This window comes from Scatophagus argus, chromosome 13 (assembly GCF_020382885.2).
Source record: "Scatophagus argus isolate fScaArg1 chromosome 13, fScaArg1.pri, whole genome shotgun sequence".
Taxonomy (NCBI): Eukaryota; Metazoa; Chordata; class Actinopteri; family Scatophagidae; genus Scatophagus; species Scatophagus argus.
In genome coordinates this window covers 15,898,186-15,917,299 of record NC_058505.1, presented here as the reverse complement: position 1 = coordinate 15,917,299, position 19,114 = coordinate 15,898,186, and the positions used below count along the sequence as shown (strand labels likewise).

The 19,114-nt window shown below is 40.8% G+C and overlaps 1 protein-coding gene across 6 annotated transcripts; it reads left to right on the top strand.

The window, feature by feature from the left end:
- The first annotated feature begins 481 nt into the window (after positions 1-481).
- Positions 482-17,952, top strand: tbl1xr1b (tbl1x receptor 1b). 6 transcript variants are annotated; one of them, XM_046408668.1, is made up of 17 exons: positions 482-680; positions 2,855-2,921; positions 3,478-3,579; positions 5,155-5,258; positions 5,406-5,551; positions 5,705-5,933; positions 7,540-7,672; positions 9,342-9,483; positions 9,888-9,951; positions 10,050-10,147; positions 11,164-11,224; positions 11,892-12,013; positions 12,309-12,383; positions 12,503-12,630; positions 13,630-13,795; positions 13,935-14,036; positions 15,308-17,952. In XM_046408668.1, the coding sequence occupies exons 4-17, from the start codon at positions 5,201-5,203 to the stop codon at positions 15,332-15,334; spliced, it is 1,551 nt and encodes a 516-aa protein (XP_046264624.1). In that variant the 5' UTR covers positions 482-680; positions 2,855-2,921; positions 3,478-3,579; positions 5,155-5,200; the 3' UTR covers positions 15,335-17,952. The 6 variants fall into 6 exon arrangements, with proteins under 6 accessions (XP_046264624.1, XP_046264620.1, XP_046264621.1 ...); XM_046408665.1 differs by lacking the exon at positions 482-680 and adding an exon at positions 906-1,105; XM_046408666.1 differs by lacking the exon at positions 482-680 and adding an exon at positions 906-1,109.
- The last annotated feature ends 1,162 nt before the right edge of the window (positions 17,953-19,114 follow it).

Here is a 19,114-nt window from a genome sequence, read left to right as displayed (position 1 = left end):
ACACTAAGTACTGTTGTATAACTAATTTAATTGTTTCAAATTCAGCATTTCATGATATGTCATCATCTCACAATGGAAAAGGTTGAGGCATAGCTGCCACTGAATGGGGACAGTTACTAATTACAGTCAGTTGAGTTATAAAGTAATACAAGCACCAAATTTTTACTCCTTGAATCCTTGTTATTTCATGACTCTCTTTAGGATACACTATGAACTTTCAGACTATCATCTTCATTGGAAACCCTGAGGAAATTAATATAATTATGGATTATGAATACAGCTAAAAAAAAAAAAAAAAAAAATCTGTGTAAAACACAGATTGCAATGATGATGTAAGCTTGTTGTTGACTTTCCCAGTCTGAATGACTGAGCAAAGGATAGGGGGTGGGGTGTCATTAATCCGTGGCTAGTGGTGACCAGACAAGCAAAAATGAGTTGTCGTGGGGGGATGGGCGAGAACACTGTTATGACTGGTGCTTGGCTGCGAGACAAACTTCCAGAGGCCTCGGCTTTTTTTTTTTTTTTAATTCCTTCTCATTGGTGGGTTTCAACGAGGAACTGTGTCTCAATTTTCCTGTGAACCTGTCAAAGAAGCTAGGAGCTAATATTTAATCAACGCTCCGGGAGGGTTTTCAGCATTAGCAAACCACGAGGTGTTATTGGATGCTTGTGGAAAATAGGTTAGTGACCGATAGAACATTATATCCAGGTTATGCTCAGCGAATATTTAAAATTACACCGTTCATAATTATAGATCTGTTAGTGAGTATTCTCACGTGAGCTACCAACCCCTTTTGCTGTATTCAATCGAGGTTACTAGATTTTACACTGCCGCCGTCACGGCTTAATCGTTATATTGAGCTATACAGTGTGGCGGTTTGAAAGACAGTAGTTACAGGCAGCTCATTTTTGCATGACGGGTCACTCCACTGTGTCGAATATCTGAAGCCGTTTCTGGCTTCTTAGCGCCAGGCTTTAGTTTAAATATTATAACCTAATGATAGTTAATATATGTGCGAAAACGATCTTCGATTAAAGAGATAACATGGTCTGATTTGAACACAAGAGCTGTGGAAGATATCAGCAATTGAACGCTTTTATCCAAGTAGGTACGAGATTATAGCAACACTGTCATTAGCATAGCATGCTAGTTCTAGCCATCAGGCTAGCTTGTTAGCAGGCTAAGAGTGACGGCAAGCTGATGGTCTTATGGTACTCGTAAGAAATGCTATTTCGGAAAATGTAACTTAACGCCATTGCATTTAGATGTTATATAAAATAATTACAAACAGCACTGACCCATGCTGGGTTAATTGTATTACTTCGGTAGTTAACTGTTGGTGACCTGCACCAAATGTGTGGTGACGGGTACGGCCGCTGCCTAGGTAAAACTATGAACTCATATGTTAGCCAATGAGCTAACGTTGCCAAGCTCATGGTCGCGCAGATCGAGTGCCGTGTTAAAATGGGTTGTTAATAGGTACAGAACTTCTAATTATAATAGTTAGCGCGCTGAATAGGACGACGCAAGTGATGTCTGTTTATTTCACAATTACTGTGCAATTACTAATGCTAGAGTGGATTAAGCCCATTGCCCTTTCCCCTTGTACATCCAGTAAGTAACATGTGGACAATTGTCAGTTTACCGCTACAGTGCAATTGTGATGAGTGAAGTGATTGTTACACTTTATAGATACAGTGCTGCGGGACATTGGCAGAAGGGGTGTTTGCCTTACAATAACAAAATGCATTTTGAGCCATACATCCGCATAGTATGGAGCAGATGACTATCTTCCACATATAGCGTGTCTGTTAACGTACACACTGTAGTTTGTTCAGCCCATACAGTCGCCACCATGTGGGGGATGGGCTATATATTTCCGCAAGTAGCTCGCCGCGCTATCTTACTAAGTTAGCTACCGGCAGATTAGCATGATGACATAACTTGCATGTATTTAACTTGCACGAAATTAATCTGACCTAAGGAAGGGCAACTGAGCCAGGTCCAGCAGTCACAAAGACGATTGTTGTTCTGAAATGGCTATGGTCAAAACTGACAAAAACAGTTGGCTCCAGGTGATCCAGTGTCAGAAATGAGATGAAGGTTAACATTGTAGGTAGCAATCAACCGTCATCTCATTTAAATCTAAAATGCACCCCATCTAAAATGCACCCTTACCAATTTAAATTAACAATTTCATTTTACTTCTTATATACATAAACATACTTCTTATTTTATTATGCCCATGGGGTGGTTGCACCGTGCACAACACAAATATTCACTGGCTGTTTTGGCTTTTTACATTGCTGACCCAGTTTCTCTCATTGTTTAGTGACACGCCCCTTTGTTCATAACACTTTCCTGCCTTTTCACCCACTCACTGACAAGCTGCTGCTAAAATGTCCTGTCTAATTAAGGTAATTTGTCACAGTGCTGATAGAGAATCACTGTCTTCTGTGAACATTTGGCAGGGCTTATATGGTTCCTGTGCTGCTAAACTAAGATTTAAATACACAGTGACATACAGAAAGTGTTACTTACACAACATATGGAAAGTCAGTGCAGATTATTAAACTAAAGTACACTACATGATAGCTGTTTGTATGAATTTAAAGCACACCAAGACTGTGAAGGGAACAAATGATTCCTTTTTGTTTGCAGAATTAGTGGTGGTCTGCAATCAAACGTAGTCATATATAATATAGAACATTTTCTAAACATTTGAGTGCAAGTCGTTTTGTACTGGAGAACCAGTGTATGTCCCTTCTTGATCTTACTTTAGTATAATGTAAGTATAATATAGGGGTGGAAAGAGGTGCATTCAGTTTCTGTCTTTTATTCTGTTCCTCTCAGGGCCTGAGAATTCTTGCTGAGGACAACGCAGCAATGATGCGCCCCTGAAGACATCTTGATCACATGGGTAGTGTATCTCATGATTTAGTGTCCCACTTTGTACAGTTTTTGTCCCATGTATGAAGATTCTGCTTTGACAGCATTATAAGTGCTGCATGCTGATAATGCTGTCTGGAAGATCACATAGAGAACAGGGTGGCTGTAATTTAGTTTTATGTCCAACCAGCAAGAGTATAGTGTTCAGCAAGGACACAGTCAAGACCCCAATAAAGGGTTGGAATAAAATTAACATCTTTAACAAATTATGGTCATGTTTACAGAACTGTTAACAACTACTTAAGTAAGTCCATCATTATGACTTGTTACAGTTTTAGGATCATGACACATCTGGGTGATAGTCGGCTGTTGGTCAGTTTTGGTCCATCAGTAAATGTTCGTAGCCCTTGCTTTGTTAGTTGGCCCTTGTTGGCCGCTCTTCAGCCAAGGGAGCATGTTGAATTGGTGGTAGAGCCCATAGTTGAAAGAAAGCTGCCTCTCTGTCTGCACTAGAAGAAAATCAGAAAGCAAGCAAATGATTTAAGTCAAGAGAGCACGCACAGAAGACTCTTCTCGTTTTTCATCAGTCATTCCAGTACACAACGCAACAGTCTGGCCATCTGGAATGAAATATCCAATCCAATCCTTTCTACAGCTGAAAATATTATGAAGTAACATGAGCCACTCAGGTGAGGATATTTAATTTGCAAGTGTAACTCGTCTCTGTTTAAACAAAGCAGGTATTTGTCTTTTTCAAGTGTTGATGTGTCATTGCTCTTGAAACAGCTATTCATCAGTGTGATTTGTAAAAGTGTGTGATGTTCGATGTCACTTAAGCCAGGTGAATTGTCAACCTATTCTTCATAGTGAGCTCTGACCCCATTCGCGGCTTCTGCATCACTAGCATGGTGATGACATTTCCTAGCACCAGGCAGTGTTAGATATGCTAGTGTGCCACATCAACATGCCGGCAGTGCACCACAACTTGAACCTTAAAGAAAATGTAATGAAAAAAACGCAAAATTGTAAGAGCACGGGTACAGTACTAGTATATCAATTCAAATAAGCTGGTGATGCCGTGTAAAACATAACTAAAACCGAAATTTACTAATCCTTTTTGACATACTGAGTTGATTACAGTACAAAGACAGTTTCACCACTTTGAGAAACAGGACTGTATGAAGAATATTACTAAATGGGCTCAGGAAGACTTTGTAAAACTGTTGTCTGTAACACAGTTTGTTTTCTGTTTTTACTTATGTTTTCATGAGCTTCCTAACTCTTGGAATGAGGGTTGGAGAAAGAATATCATTAATTATTCTTTCATTTTTGACAGAAGTCTGTGAGTTGGTCAGATTTTGTCAAGCCATTTGCTGAGTTCTAGTGGTAGTGCTTTAATGTGAGAAACACTAGCAATCAGGACTTTCCGACCACTTTGTCAGGGATAACTGAAGGCCTTCAACTATATTGCAGGCCTTTTGGTTCAGTTGGTCTTGGATCTCAGCCTCTGGGATGCGGCAGGAGACATGTTGACTTTTTCAGTGGGCTGGCATGATGGAAACAGTAGAGGTTCTGTCCCCTGTCCAGACCCCTTGTTTATTTCCACAGTCCTATTTAAACAGTGCGGGTTCTGCATGAATAAATATGGAACCTGGATGCAAGGACTGTAGGATCTGTTAGTCCTGAGCTTTAAAACCTATCTATTCCAGACATTTTAGGCTAAAATATCCACCCTGTCTCAAGAAGACTGTTGGTAATTATTTCCAGTTGTATGTTAATGAATGGAAACTGGTGCCCTGAGCCTAGAGCCAGAAGGCTTCCGCAGCCTACAAAAATAGAGAGGAATGGAACATCATTTTCTATGAAATGGCAGACAGCTCACGTTTGCCTACTTCTCTGTTTTGAACTTGCAAGATCTAGGTCAAGCAAGATGATGTCTTTTTTCAGCCTCTTCCTCTTCTTTGTTTCATTGTGTGTAACAGTTTTGTAGTGAGATATGTAGTTAGCTTTTAGTGTAATACCATCCTCAGTGCGTGTGGGTGTGTGCATGTGTGTGAGAGAGAACAGAGAGAAACAGGGAGTGAGACAGCTCTCTTTTACACCTGGCATGGGGCCCCAGCATGTCATCTTACTTTTTAATATCCATTAATGTTTGTCTGGAATGTTAATGCTCGAGTGGTGAAGATACTGCTAAACCCTCAACTGAGCTCAATTCTATCATCAACTCTTGACTGAGCAAGACTCCCTGCGCTTCACTTTTACAGGCTCCTATCCTGTGCTGAGCCAATGGTTTAATCACCAGGACTAAAAATGAGCATAAGCAGTGATGAGGTCAATTTCCTGGTTTACAGATATCTACAAGAGTCAGGTAAGGGTTATAAAGAATTTATTATGGTGAATACCTCTCCGAATTCCACTTTTTTCCCCTAAACAAGAAAACCAAATATTAAGTTATACCCTGCTGAACTGAACTTTGACTCCATACTGCTTTTCAAATTATCTTTGTCTGCTCCAGGTTTCTCCCACTCAGCATTCACCTTTGGCATAGAGAGCCACATCAGTCAGTCCAACATCAATGGAGCCCTGGTGCCCCCTGCTGCTCTCATCTCCATCATTCAGAAGGGCCTACAGTATGTGGAGGCTGAAGTCAGCATCAATGAGGTCCGGATCCACCTTGAAACTCTCAAGTACTAATTAGTGTATCCTTACAATACACTTGCAAGAAGAGGTGCACTGTCAGCCTTATGTTTGTGTGTTGGCGTATACATTCTAGTGAATTTGATGAATGTATAAATTTGCACATTGTCTCTGTAGGATGGAACCTTATTTGACGGGCGACCCATTGAGTCGCTGTCTCTGATCGATGCTGTGATGCCAGATGTAGTCCAGACCAGGCAGCAGGCCTACAGGGATAAGCTGGCCCAGCAGCAGCAGCAGCAGCAGCAGGCGGCAGGCAGTGGCAGCAGCGCAGGGCCCCAGGGAAGCACCAAGAATGGAGAGGGCGCTGCCAACGGCGAAGAAAACGGATCCCACACCTTAGCCAGTAAGCTAGATCATGTTTGTTAACAATCTCTTAATCAGTTCCTTAAAAGCAGTACGAGTTGGATTTGTCAATTGCAGTTTACAAACAAGTATTCTGAGTTGGCCCCTCCTTTTCAGCTCAACAGCGCCAAAAGTGCACACCAGATGCATTCTTACAATCTGGCACCATGTTCCTTAAGTTTTATGAGTCCCACCCTCATACTCCACATAACCACTGCTAAAAGATACATCCAGAAATGTTCTGAATGTACAGCCAAATAATAAAATACAGGCAGTGGGCTGGGTCTCTGCACATACAGACACCACCACACACTTCTATTTGATCATAAGTGATGATAGAGAGGGATTATTTTTATATGAGACTATACATTCCTAAATCCTAAAATCCTACTCTTTCTGCCAATCACAGATTGTGCTTCTTGTGCTTGGATGATGAAAATTGCTGAACACACTTGTGAGATTCATGCTTGTAAGATGCTTACATCGTTGTGTATGATTATCACCTTTCACTTGAATGTGTGTGACATTGATGTGAATTTTATTTAATGCAGCAGACAGTTAAGTGTAAAAACTTGAATTATACAAAATTGTTGTTTTAAATGGACTGTCATGCACTTCTTGTTGCATGAAGTTAAATCTCACCACCTCTTTTTGACTGCTTGTGTGTGTTTGTATGTATGTGTGAGATTGTTATTTGTTGTTCTCATGACAGCTGCAGAACAATTTTGGGATTTAGTTTTGTAAATGTTTGTGGTTTGCTTGGGATTACATAAAGATAGCCTGGTGTTCTCTTGATATCCTCACACGTTTCCTCATGGTTTTGTCCTACCTGTGTAGCACGGTATTTATTCAACTTTTCCTAGTGTACAATTGTTTGTTTGTTTTAGCATAAAAGAAAAATATGGTCTAGCTGTTTTCCCTCAAAACCTCCTCCTTTTCCCATCATGTTTTAATCACAATAACACAGAGGGCCTCAGAATTAAATTATAGAGTACTACTGAGGGGCAGATTCCATGAATACTTCATGGGCTAAAGATGAGTCTCAAAGGAACTTATTCACTTGCATGGGCTCGATTGCTTGTATTTTGCAGGGACTACTTTCGGACAAGCCGTGGTTTGGTACAAACACTGTTGCCATTCACTGACAGCACAGCCTGCTCTTTAATTTCACAGCTGTCAGCTGTTCAGACTGGTCTACACTCCTCGCAGCACCGTTTACTTGCGTCTTGCTGAGAAACAGTGGCGTCGCCGTTCTGCTTAAGTTAATGAGATCAGGCGGTGATGTGCATGTGCACTGCTGAGGGACTGGTCTGGTTTGTAGCTAATTAGATGATCTCAGATCTCTGCCTTTGCTAAAATTCATGCAGTTTGCTAGCCTGGTTGTTAATAGCTTTGCTCGTCCGCCCAAATAAGGCCTTTGTGTGGGGGAACACTATCTATTTGTTTCAGAAGTAATAGGCAATTTTTTTGTTTTTTTGTTTTTCATTACATTTTGAAAATTGCAACTGCAGTGGCCTCATCCGTAAATGTGGAACGTTAGTATAGTACATACCACATGCTGTTACGTAAACTTGTAGTTAAAGGTTGTTTCTCTCTCCTTCCTGTAGATCACCACTCAGAGATGATGGAGGTGGACAGGGATGTGGAAATCCCCCAAAGTAAAGCCATGGTCCTGAGGGGCCACGAATCAGAGGTCTTTATCTGTGCCTGGAACCCAGTGAACGACCTCCTTGCCTCAGGGTCAGTGTCTGTGTTATCCTTCTCGTCCTTGTGGCCTTCACTGACTTTGCGATGTTTAGCATCACATGGAAAAGTGTCATTTCTGGTTGGGTATTCAGGTCGAGTTATGCATTAGTTACTTTAAAATGAACTAGTCATGTTATTAGTACATTTTATATATTATTTATATTTAATTCAAATAGAATTTTAATGACAACCTTTAACTATAATGATTTGAAAATCAGCACCAAATGATCAGATTAGCCCCTCTGGTCCTGTCTGTGGCCAAGAGTGAGTTTACTCGTTTAAACTAAATGGACCTCCATGAATTAATTTAAAGCAAGATTTATCTCTGTTGGTCAGCTAACGACAGTTAAAAATTCTCTAAAAACAAATGGGGTTAAAACAGCAACTTTGTCTTGTTTGGGCAAAACTGGGGTGTGTGAGGGTACAGCTGACTTCCACAGTAGTCAGCACTAAACAAACCTTTGTTGACTAAAGTGATTGTTTTTTCGGCATCATTATCTACCAGATGAATGCAGTCATGCAGAAGAATCTCTTACAATGTAGGCCTTATTAAATTATTACTGTGACGCTGGATTTTCCAGTAACAACTAATGATGTAGGACTTATTGTGTAACAGTTATTAGTCAGCCAAGACTCTACTGACAGATTAGCTGATTAAGAGGGATACAATCGTAGAGTTATGGTGGTTGTTCATTGTATCCTTATACTCCATTTTGTGGGTTATTGGTGGACTTTAAGCACATGTCCAAGCAAAGAAGTTTGTGGCAGTTTCACTGTCTTCAGCAGCATGCACTACTTATTTTTTGGCTTTAAGAAAACAGATAGCCTAGAGTAGGGGTGGGCAGAAAAGATATCACAGCCTGTTTACTATCTTTAATCATCATCCATGATCTAAATTGTGATCTTTTTTCTCAGTTTTGAAATACCCTGTCCTCTGACTATTACATATTGTATGTAAAGAAGAGCCATTTGAAGTAATTGTCCCAATAAACATAACCAGTATGTTGGCTACATCCCTCTATTGTTTGTTCAGTTATTGGAGCTCTGTCAGTGATCTAGTCAGTGAGGTTGTGTGAGGTTTGGATACAGGGGGAAGAGGACATTAAATATCATGATCTCTGCCATTTGCCTGAAAAATAGATTGTTGATGTTGATAGAAAATCACCAGATTGCGCACTCCTTATCTCACGAGTAGGGTTGTGTTCTGGACAGACTATGCAACTATCAGCTGATTAGACCAAACTGCAAATATTTACTTTCACTCTCACACAGCATAGATTCATATACTCTATATTTAGCAGTCCTGCTCTCACGCCTGGGCACACCTCTCAGAATCAGATGGAAATGGTGAAAAATTACTTGGGGTGCAGTCGTGTAATTTAAGAGGAGCTGCATAAGGGGCTTACTTCCACACAAACCCTGTAAAAGTTAATGAGTTTTGTGCTTGTATAATTACATTCTTCTTTTTTCCCAGCAGATGATGTGAAAAGGTTTGAATAGGAATTTAAAAGATTTGGGAGGATTTTATGCTGGATTCGGGTTCCCTAAAATGCTTTCAAACCCAGCTATTGTTGATTTTATACCATTTTGAGTATTCGTTATAAGATCCAAAGCTGTGCTTAATGTTAGATTGTCCGTGCATGTGTGTGTATTGCTCGGGCAGGTCCGGAGACTCAACAGCACGGATCTGGAACCTGAGTGAGAACAGCACAGGCGGATCCACCCAACTGGTTCTGAGGCACTGCATACGGGAAGGGGGCCAGGACGTACCCAGCAACAAAGACGTCACCTCACTAGACTGGAATGTAAGCGTGTGTGTGTGTATGTCGTTGAACAGTATATTGTATGTCTGTTCCACTGAGCATAGTCTTTAGTAATCTAATCTAGTGGTCTGTGTGTGCGTGCTTGTGTGTGCGCCTGTGGCCTCTACTTCTGCCAAATGCATTACTTCCAACCAGATATATGGGGACAATTCACTCCCACGAGGGAAAAGGCCTTGTGTGGTGCTTAGCTTCAAACTACTTTTTCCCTGAGTAGTAAAAGTCAGTGCACAACACGGTAATATTTTAGCTGTCATTAACTACTTCCACTATAACATGTCCTTTATAATGAACAAAGCAAAAATATAGCTGTAGACTCAGAATATGCAAATAAAACTGAAAAAGATTAAATGAAACTGACTTCAGGCTAACGAGAATCTTTCTTTCAGAGTGAGGGAACGTTGCTTGCAACAGGTTCATATGATGGCTTTGCCAGAATATGGACCAAAGACGGTAAGATTCTTACTTTGTGTTGCATCACTCCTTTGAAAGGACTCAAGCATGGTGAAATGTTTTTGCTCTAAGTTGCATTGTTGATATCATATTTTTAGGTAACCTGGCCAGTACTTTGGGCCAGCATAAAGGTCCTATATTTGCTCTCAAGTGGAATAAGAAAGGAAACTTCATCCTAAGTGCTGGTGTAGACAAGGTAAGGCACATTGATTTTAGGGTTGAATAAGGGATGAATTTGTGAGCACTGCAGCTTGTTCTGTGTTCAGACTTTCCACTTCAAAGTCACCATAACTAAAATGTGGCATTATTCCCATGGAAACAGGATGATGAAGAGGTGGGATTTAACACAGTGAGAGATGTTTTTACAGTAGTGTGTAGTGTAAAACCAAAAAACTTCCAGAAGGAAACAATTTTCTATCATGTTGAAGCTGCATTAATCAATATATTCATATTAATGGCGGATGAAATTTCTATGTGTATTGTAAAACAGAATGCTTGTAGTGATAACTATAGAGATTAGAGAGAAAATGCAAAATAGAGAGAATTATCCCCCGGCTCCATGGATCGCAGCATTTTTGTGCTCATTGTTGGGGTCTTGTGTCATTTAGTTTTTAAAGTGGCCCTGTATTAATACTGCTCGAGAGTTAACTTTTATTTTGGTTTGTGACACGGCTAAAATAATATAGGTTGTGAAGGTTGTGAATAGTTTGGTTTCTTGACATGAAATATTAAAAGAATCTTCACCTGTCGATTTATGTGACACTAATTATGACAAGGGGAAAAAGCACAGACTGTGGACAGCATGCATGTAGACAAACAGATCTGTGCAGCTGTGTTGTGTGCTGTCCTCAGAGTATACCTGCATGTCTGGGTCTTCTTACACTTAGCACAGGTTGGGGACTGACAGGTGAGAGTAACAGGCATGCTCTCGTCCTGTCCCAAAGTGTCAGCTGTTTCTTGACGTTGTTTAACATTGCCATCTAGTGTACTGAAACATAATCTTATGCACAGAGTCCCTTTGAGCACACAAGTGTGGATGTCTTAGAGGTATTAAAAGGCCCGATATGTCTGAAATGTATCAACTGAACGTGGCTTGCAGTATTTTTTTCAATAACTGCACCTTTTTTATTCTTTACATCATGTTTTTATTGATTTCCCAACATAGACTAAACTACTTTAGTACAAATAATGAAGATCTCCTTTTTCACACAGACTACAATTATTTGGGACGCCCACACTGGAGAGGCAAAGCAACAATTTCCTTTCCACTCTGGTGAGTGACAGGAGTCATCTCTGTGACACCGCTGACTTTTCATGCTAAAGTCTTTTGTGTTTTTACACAGTTGCTACCATTTGCTGAACTTCTGTGAGACCATACTGATGATAAATTCACATGTATCTCTGATCAATTATAGAACTCAGTTTTGAGGAACTTTTTTTAGCTTCTCCCTCAGAATAAGTACTCTCCAAACTCAAGTAACCGATCTCGGAGAGATTTATGTGAAAGGTGATTGGTTGAAATCATGAGCCAATGCAACACCATCAACAGCCATTTTTACATTACCTTGTGAATCACCAGTTATGTAAACAACAGCTGATATGGGTAACCTTACAAATTGGAATACAGACAAATATCCTTTGGATATCCAGTCTTTGACGATATGTAGTGCTCAGGAGAGCTTCCGCTCATTCCATTGGACCACAAATGTCTATTGTATCTTATTCAGCCCATCTTATCTTTACACATTTTGTCAACGATGTCTGCGTTTTCATATTTTGTTTGCTGGGAGTGTCACATAAGACAGATGAGATGAGTACTTAGACTTCTGTTTTTATAGTTGATTATCAGGTCCATTGTGGCAATAGGAAATTTCTATTCACATGTTCTGTGTAAATACCTCACTGCTGCAGCAGCCCTCTCCATCTCTGTCTCCCATCAGCACCTGCTCTGGATGTCGACTGGCAGAGCAACAACACATTCGCCTCCTGTAGCACAGACATGTGCATCCATGTGTGTAAGCTGGGTCAGGACAGACCAGTCAAGACCTTCCAGGGACACACGGTAAGACAGTATTCCTATGTATAATGGTAATGGAAACCCTCTGAATACAGATTGGTTCTTAAAGCATTGATAAGTCAATATGAATTCTGGCTCTGACTCTCGGCAGCTTGTAGTTAATCGTACTCGTAAGGTGCATTTATTCACAACAATAATAACTTCCAACTGTCAGTTGAAAATCCTCCAAACATCACTTATTGTGTAAAGTATAAATACACAAACTGTATTTTATTTCTGTTGTCAGTCAAATATGCTGTTTCTGTTTTGTTTTCTAACACTTTGATCTTACTCACTGTAGAATGAGGTGAACGCCATCAAGTGGGATCCCACTGGCAGCTTGCTGGCCTCCTGCTCAGACGACATGACACTGAAGGTCAGTTCGCGTAACGTGCAGACTTAGTCCGAGTCAGCCAAACGCTCGATTGAATGCGTTGTTGTATCTATTGTGATAAAAAAGTATAATAACAGCTTCTTTTATCCTATCTGGCATAGATCTGGAGTATGAAGCAGGACTCGTGTGTCCATGACCTCCAGGCTCACAGTAAAGAAATCTACACCATCAAGTGGAGCCCCACAGGACCCGGGACCAACAACCCCAGTGCCAACCTCATGCTGGCCAGGTGAGCTCACAAAGCACCACCGACAGAACCGCAAAGCTGTATGCATTTTGCATAGCAGGTGCGCATTTTGACATCTGTGTTTGCTGGTAGAATTTGTCACTCTGAACTACGTAAAAATCTGGTGACCACGAGACAACATTAGCAACAGGCAGCAGCAGCAGCAGTGTTTAGCCTGCTAAAAGTCAAAAGAAGAAGAAGAAGTGTGCAGATAGTCATAGCACTGAATTTACCCCCCTGCCTTCATGCAAACATCAAGTGGGGATGATTATGATTGACAAATGCGCATTTGTCATTTGAAGACAACAACATTTGACCCACCCACATCCCTGCTGCAGCAGTTCACTTGTTCTCCGGCTCAGGTGGTGTGCTTTAAGCCCCTGGCTTAGTGGCTGAGCAAGTCTGTAACTTTGAGTCAGAAGTTAACCTGGCTCTTGCGCACAACTGGGCATGCACCGTACAGAAGCAGGGTTTGGGATTCACTTCTGCTTGCGGATCAAGTGAATTCGCTCATTGATCTGATATTACTAATTTATGTGCTAAGGTTTTGGCTAACATAGCTTGTGAGTCAACACACGGCCTCCCTGAATACTTTTCAGATGCACCAGTGAAAGATGCTGCAGTGGAAATAACACAGGGTCAAACAGATCAGAGTGGGCTTTTCCAAATGATCAACCCTAAAATCCTGTGGTGCCTGAGCAGAATTGACAAACTGACAATGCCATTCAAGGGGTATTACTGAAAAGCAGTCAGTGTCTCAATAAGAGAATAGATAATAGAAAAATCAGTCTGCTGCGTCATGTTTACCTTCCAAGATACTGTGTAAGGCAACAGTTACATTAAATGATTAAATGAAACAAGGCAGCAGTTGATTCATAAAGTTTGGGTGGAAAAGAAGAGGTTTTGTTTAGATTAACAGAGTACATGGCAGTTAGTTTCATCACAATATGACTCTTGGACACTCCTTGCACACTCATTGATCTTCTTGTATCCTCTGTCTAGCGCATCATTTGACTCAACGGTGCGCCTGTGGGACGTGGAGCGCGGGGTGTGTATCCACACACTGACCCGCCACCAGGAGCCCGTCTACAGTGTGGCCTTCAGTCCTGATGGCAGGCACCTCGCCAGCGGCTCCTTTGACAAGTGTGTTCACATCTGGAACACTCAGGTCTGGGATAATACTTCCAAATTATAATCACTCCCTAATAAACATTACCATTATGATTGTCAGAGACTTTATCATTATGAGGCATTAATACGTGGGATGAGTTTGTTGCCTAATATTGTTAATGTATGTGTGCCTTCAGACTGGGACTTTAGTTCACAGCTACCGGGGCACAGGGGGGATCTTCGAAGTGTGTTGGAACGCCACAGGGGACAAAGTAGGAGCCAGCGCATCAGATGGATCGGTGAGTTGTGATACCTGAATGCTCTACAACAACACATCCTAAACTGAAAGTAGAAGTCACCCACACACACTAACGGTCACATCAGACTGCTGAGGGTCTGCTGTGTGCATTCAACACAGGCAAGCTGATACCATAAAATACCTCTGGTCACAATCAGGGATGACACTGAGGTCAGGACCTGGTTCTGCTCGGGATAAAAGTCAAGTGCGTGACTTATGACATGAGGCTTCAGTGCTTCATTTGTCAGGCCATGTTCACGTGGTTCAGAGTTGCATCATGTGCAGGACATGTGAACAATTTGCTGACTAGCATTTCAACACAGCTGCAGTGACTGTAGGAACTTAAACTGATCTCATGGTTCAAAACATAGCCTAAAAAACGCAATTAGTTAACAATAGATATAACTGTTAGTGTCTGAAAAATGAGTCATCGCCTTTAACCGTATGAAATACGGATGAAGCTTCCTATTCTGCAAAGTGAAGTCATTGTAGAAGTGCCTTAAACCGGCAGTTGTTCTAATGATTTCAAGTTCGATTATATCTAAGTTTATGAGAAAATGATCTCAGTAAAGTGTTTCTTAACGAGTTTATGGTCTCGGTTACTAGTTTCAAGTCTTCACGTACTGTTTGGTGTCCACTTTGTTAATGGTCTGGTCTCATAAGCAGGTTATGCGTCAGGGTGTGTATGTGCGTGACGCAGTAGCCCTCACACCAGTGACACACCAGGTTTACACTTAGGTGTCGCCCCATTTACTTCATACATTTATTTATTTTATGAGGTTAAGTTTCTTATCCTTCTTTTGAACAAGTCTGGGAAACTTGTCTGAAAACCCAAATGTGATTTCACAAACGAGTTACGTGACCCGTAACACCCATTGTGTGAGTGTTTACACCTGCTAGACATTAGCTTGTGGCTACCTGTCTGTCATTATTGACATGAACAGACTCCGATAAACACTGGAAATCGAAAATGATAACAAGATACTTTTCTTAACCTATCTTATCTTGTTACTTTTGACATTTGTGTTTGATTAAGCTGTCTTGTGGCTTTTCTTCACACTGGCATTACACAGAATGGAATGACAAACTGAACAGTTTTCGTCTTGGTTTGACTCATACAGTTTTCATTCAGGTTTCAAAATAAAACTGGATGAAACACCAAAGTCTGAATTTACTGATGCATGGTCCTGTAAGAGGCATGATGTAGCACAAACAAAAACTCTTGTGACAGAAGTTGCATAATGTGTAATTGTTACATCCTTCCATTTCTAGGTGTGTGTATTAGACCTGAGAAAATGACACTTGTCTGGGGGAGCCGTGGACCGACTACGAATGTGTACATAGCCAAAATGACTGACTGTCCCTGCCTGTCCACCACACTGCTGTAGTCCCATCAGATGCCATGGCCCACCATTACAGCCAGATGGAGTCTGCCCCCCCCAGTGTACATACAAGGACCACACTTTTGTCACATTTTACAGTTCTTATGCACATGTGTCAGACAGACCTGCAGGAAGAAACATTTCTCTGTAAACACAGTACTTGTCAGACCTGTCACGTTCAAACCAAAACACCAGGATTCATTTTGCTTTCCTCTTTTTATCCTTTGTACCTGAAAACTAAAGAATTTTGTTCTCTGTTGGTGTGTGCATATTGCATATGTCAGCATCTGGTGTCCTGTGGACATTGTTTTTGAATTTGGATTTTGCTGATGTGTGGGTTTTATATGACATGGGCTGGGAGAGAAGGGTTCAGAGTTGTTCATTGGGAGATTCGTTCATCCACTTCTGGGCACTCTTTAAGGTTCAAAAAATGCAGCTGTGTAGCTTAGAAGATGAAGTGGTTTATTATTTTGTCAACTCTATTTTTGTCCATTTTTACCTTTTTTTTGACAAAAGTATAAAGCAGTTAATGATAGGGTGAACAGCCTTTTCTTTTGGCAACTTTTATCCTCAGAAATGGTTTTTCAAGTGTTCATCAGGTTAATATAGAGCTCTAAATAATTCAGAACCCTAGGGGGGCTGAAAGGCTGAAAGGTAATCTTTGTGGCTGTAAAAATATCTTGTCGATCTCAGTCTAGCCATATGCTGGGCAGAAAGACATCGAAGTTGATGTGCATCCAGCCCCAGGTTTCAGACACTGAGCTCATCCTGGATCTTACATATAGGAGGCTATGCTTTTGCATCAGCAGTGAGGCAATGTGGCACAGGAATAGCTTGCTTTCTGGTATCGGTGCAGCTTCTGGGGTCTGTGGGTGAAAGGGGAGAGAGAGAGAGAGAGGGACAGGAAAAACAGGGCCATAACGCCTCGCATCCATCTGACGTCAGTAATTAATAAGCATAATTGTGTTTGTTGCCTCAGTTAATTGCTCTTTGCTAACCAGTGCTGAATGATAATCAAACTAAGCTGTTCTAATTGTGTCCTGTTTCCCTTGCTTGGTCATTAAACAGCAGAATATCATCTGGAGTATCACGTCCTCTGCAGGCACACAGTGTTTGATGGCACTCTTTTAAACATGGCTCAACCTTCACTCACATCACAACTGAAATGACTAATTAATGAGGCTCGAGGTCATATCAGTGTGTCGTGTTGAGCAGTCGTTTCAGCTTCAATGCGTCTTGACTTTCAATCTGTTACATGTCTGGCATTCATGTCCATTACCGACCTCAGCACACACACTACAGTCCCTGCTTTGGTTTGCTGTTGTCAGGCGGTTTAGCACTAACATACACACACACACTCTGGAGACGGGCTGTGTTCAGGCCTATGCACCAATAGATGGCGCTTTTGTTTGTAGTGTTCAGAGTTGGTGTTTTGAGGCAGGTCTGTGTTTGTTGTGAAAAAGCAGACTTGCAGCATTTGACTTGATGTAACATGGTATCTGCATACACACACACACACACACACACACACAGGGGATTCTTTCTGTATGCCACTCATACCCTAAGAGTGGATTTTAAAGTTACTTTTTGAAGATGCTTGAAATACAATATATGATGTTATTGTGCATCACCAGGGGTCCTGACCATGAGGAATGGTTTTGTTTATAAAATACCATTGAACAGTCATAGCCAAAATAATAATAAAAAAAGCATCCCTTTGGTGGGTTTTTTTCCTGCACTTTAGACTTAAAATGGAGAAACAGGGAGGTGTGTTTGTTAATGCCATCGTAGACACATCTAATGTTTAAAAATGCTCTTAAAGATGAATCAGAATTGATGCAGAAAATGTGCAGTGTTCCTGCGAGTAAACAAAGGGTGAAAAGTGTCCTATCTGAGTCCTCCCGGGACGTCAAAAGTCGAAGCAGGCCAACTTCGTGGCATTCCAGGTCCCATCTTGCTAATGGCTTCATACACATTTCAGAGGTTTTTGGTTTTCTTGTTTTTTTTGTTTTTTTTAAAGTTTGTACTGAAGACTACTTTGAAGTTTGCTTTAATACAGTCAGCAGTGATTGGACTGTACCACAAAGACACTATTTCAAATGATGTCTATGACAGTGGAATGGTATTTTATAATGTTTCGTTTTTAGACGATAAGCTTTTTACACTGCATTCAAGTGTGTTTGCTATCTTTAGTTCCTACCGAAAGAACTAATGTTAATTCTATCTTTGCTATGTTGGAGAACCCTTGAAGGTTTTGTACTTCTCAAAACTTTTGTAATTCTGATTTATTTCTAGTTACATACACGAAATGAACAAAAAATCTAAAATCTGGATTTAATTGTTGATGTATTATAACACAGAACATGTAAATACCAATTTGCAGATTTTTTTCTTTGGTTGTGTTGTCTTTGCCCTCACCTACGTTGTACTCTTTTTCTCTCTCACTCACATGGTTGCATTCGGCAGCCTTCCCGATCTGACTGTTGTAATATCACTCAGATTTCAAGGTCTAGAATAAAATCTATTTTGATAATATTAGCGTGTCTGCATTTCTTTTACACGCTGCTCCACTAACGCTGTTTCTTTATTGAAGGTGTTCTTGAATGAATGTTTTTTCGGTGTTTAGCCACACAAGCCACGTGACTCTAAGGGTTGCAGTGCCGGACGATCTCTTGGTCAAGGTGAATCTCTTTTAAATGTCTTAACAAATTTTGGATGGGTTGCCACAAAATGTTGTGTTGCCAAAAAGATGGAGTTTACCAGCTCTGGTGATCCTCTAATTGTTGATTCTAGTGTCCCCATGAGTTTGGCATTTGCTTTGAAGTAAGTAACTCTTTTGCCAAATGTTGAATAGACTGTCATGATCCATGATATTTGGTGGTGAAATTAATAATAGCACCCTTCAGAATTTGTGGTTCCTCAACTTATCAACTGGTGTTAACATTCACTGCTGTGCCTAACTCCAGCGTCACAGAGCTGCTGGCTGTACGCTTAAAATTATGCCATGATGGGTGACACAAGTAAGTGTGGTCCCACTGCGTTATTTATCTCTCTGTGAATGTCAAGCCTGTGCCCATACAGTGCAGGACTAATAAAGGCCTATCTTATTTTATCTTACAAACGTCATATTCGCACTGTTTCTTCTCCTTTTTTTGTTCTTTCCTCAAAAGATGCTGTAGTCATGTGCTCAGCAGGACCTCTTTTGTACTATAAACTTGTACATCTGTGACCTCCTGGCAAGCATTTCTTCAAATCAGGTCATTCAGTGTATTTTTAGATGTTCATCTGTGCCAGTCGGTTGTCAAACTCACAGGTGAAATTCTGAACAGCTTCAGTGAATGAGGTTTGACTGTCTGGAGGCTGCTTGTTTGCTTGTTCTGCCTGCACTAAACGAAAAATGTATGTACTGGTAGTTACATTTAGCGTGTTTGTTTTGGTATATCTGTTGTTCTGGGTTTTTTTTGTATACTAAGATCTCTGCCACAGCATATTTTGCTAATGCTTAAATAAAATCCATGTTTTATTTTACGTGCATTACACTCACTGAGCTGCTTCAGCTTCCCTAAATGCATACTGACATGACAAATCTATAACCACATTAGGGCATGCACACCTAAACTGGGTTGGCAAGGTCATATAGGAAATAAAAGACAGAGAGAGAACATCATAGTGAACCAGGTGCAAAATGAAAATAAAT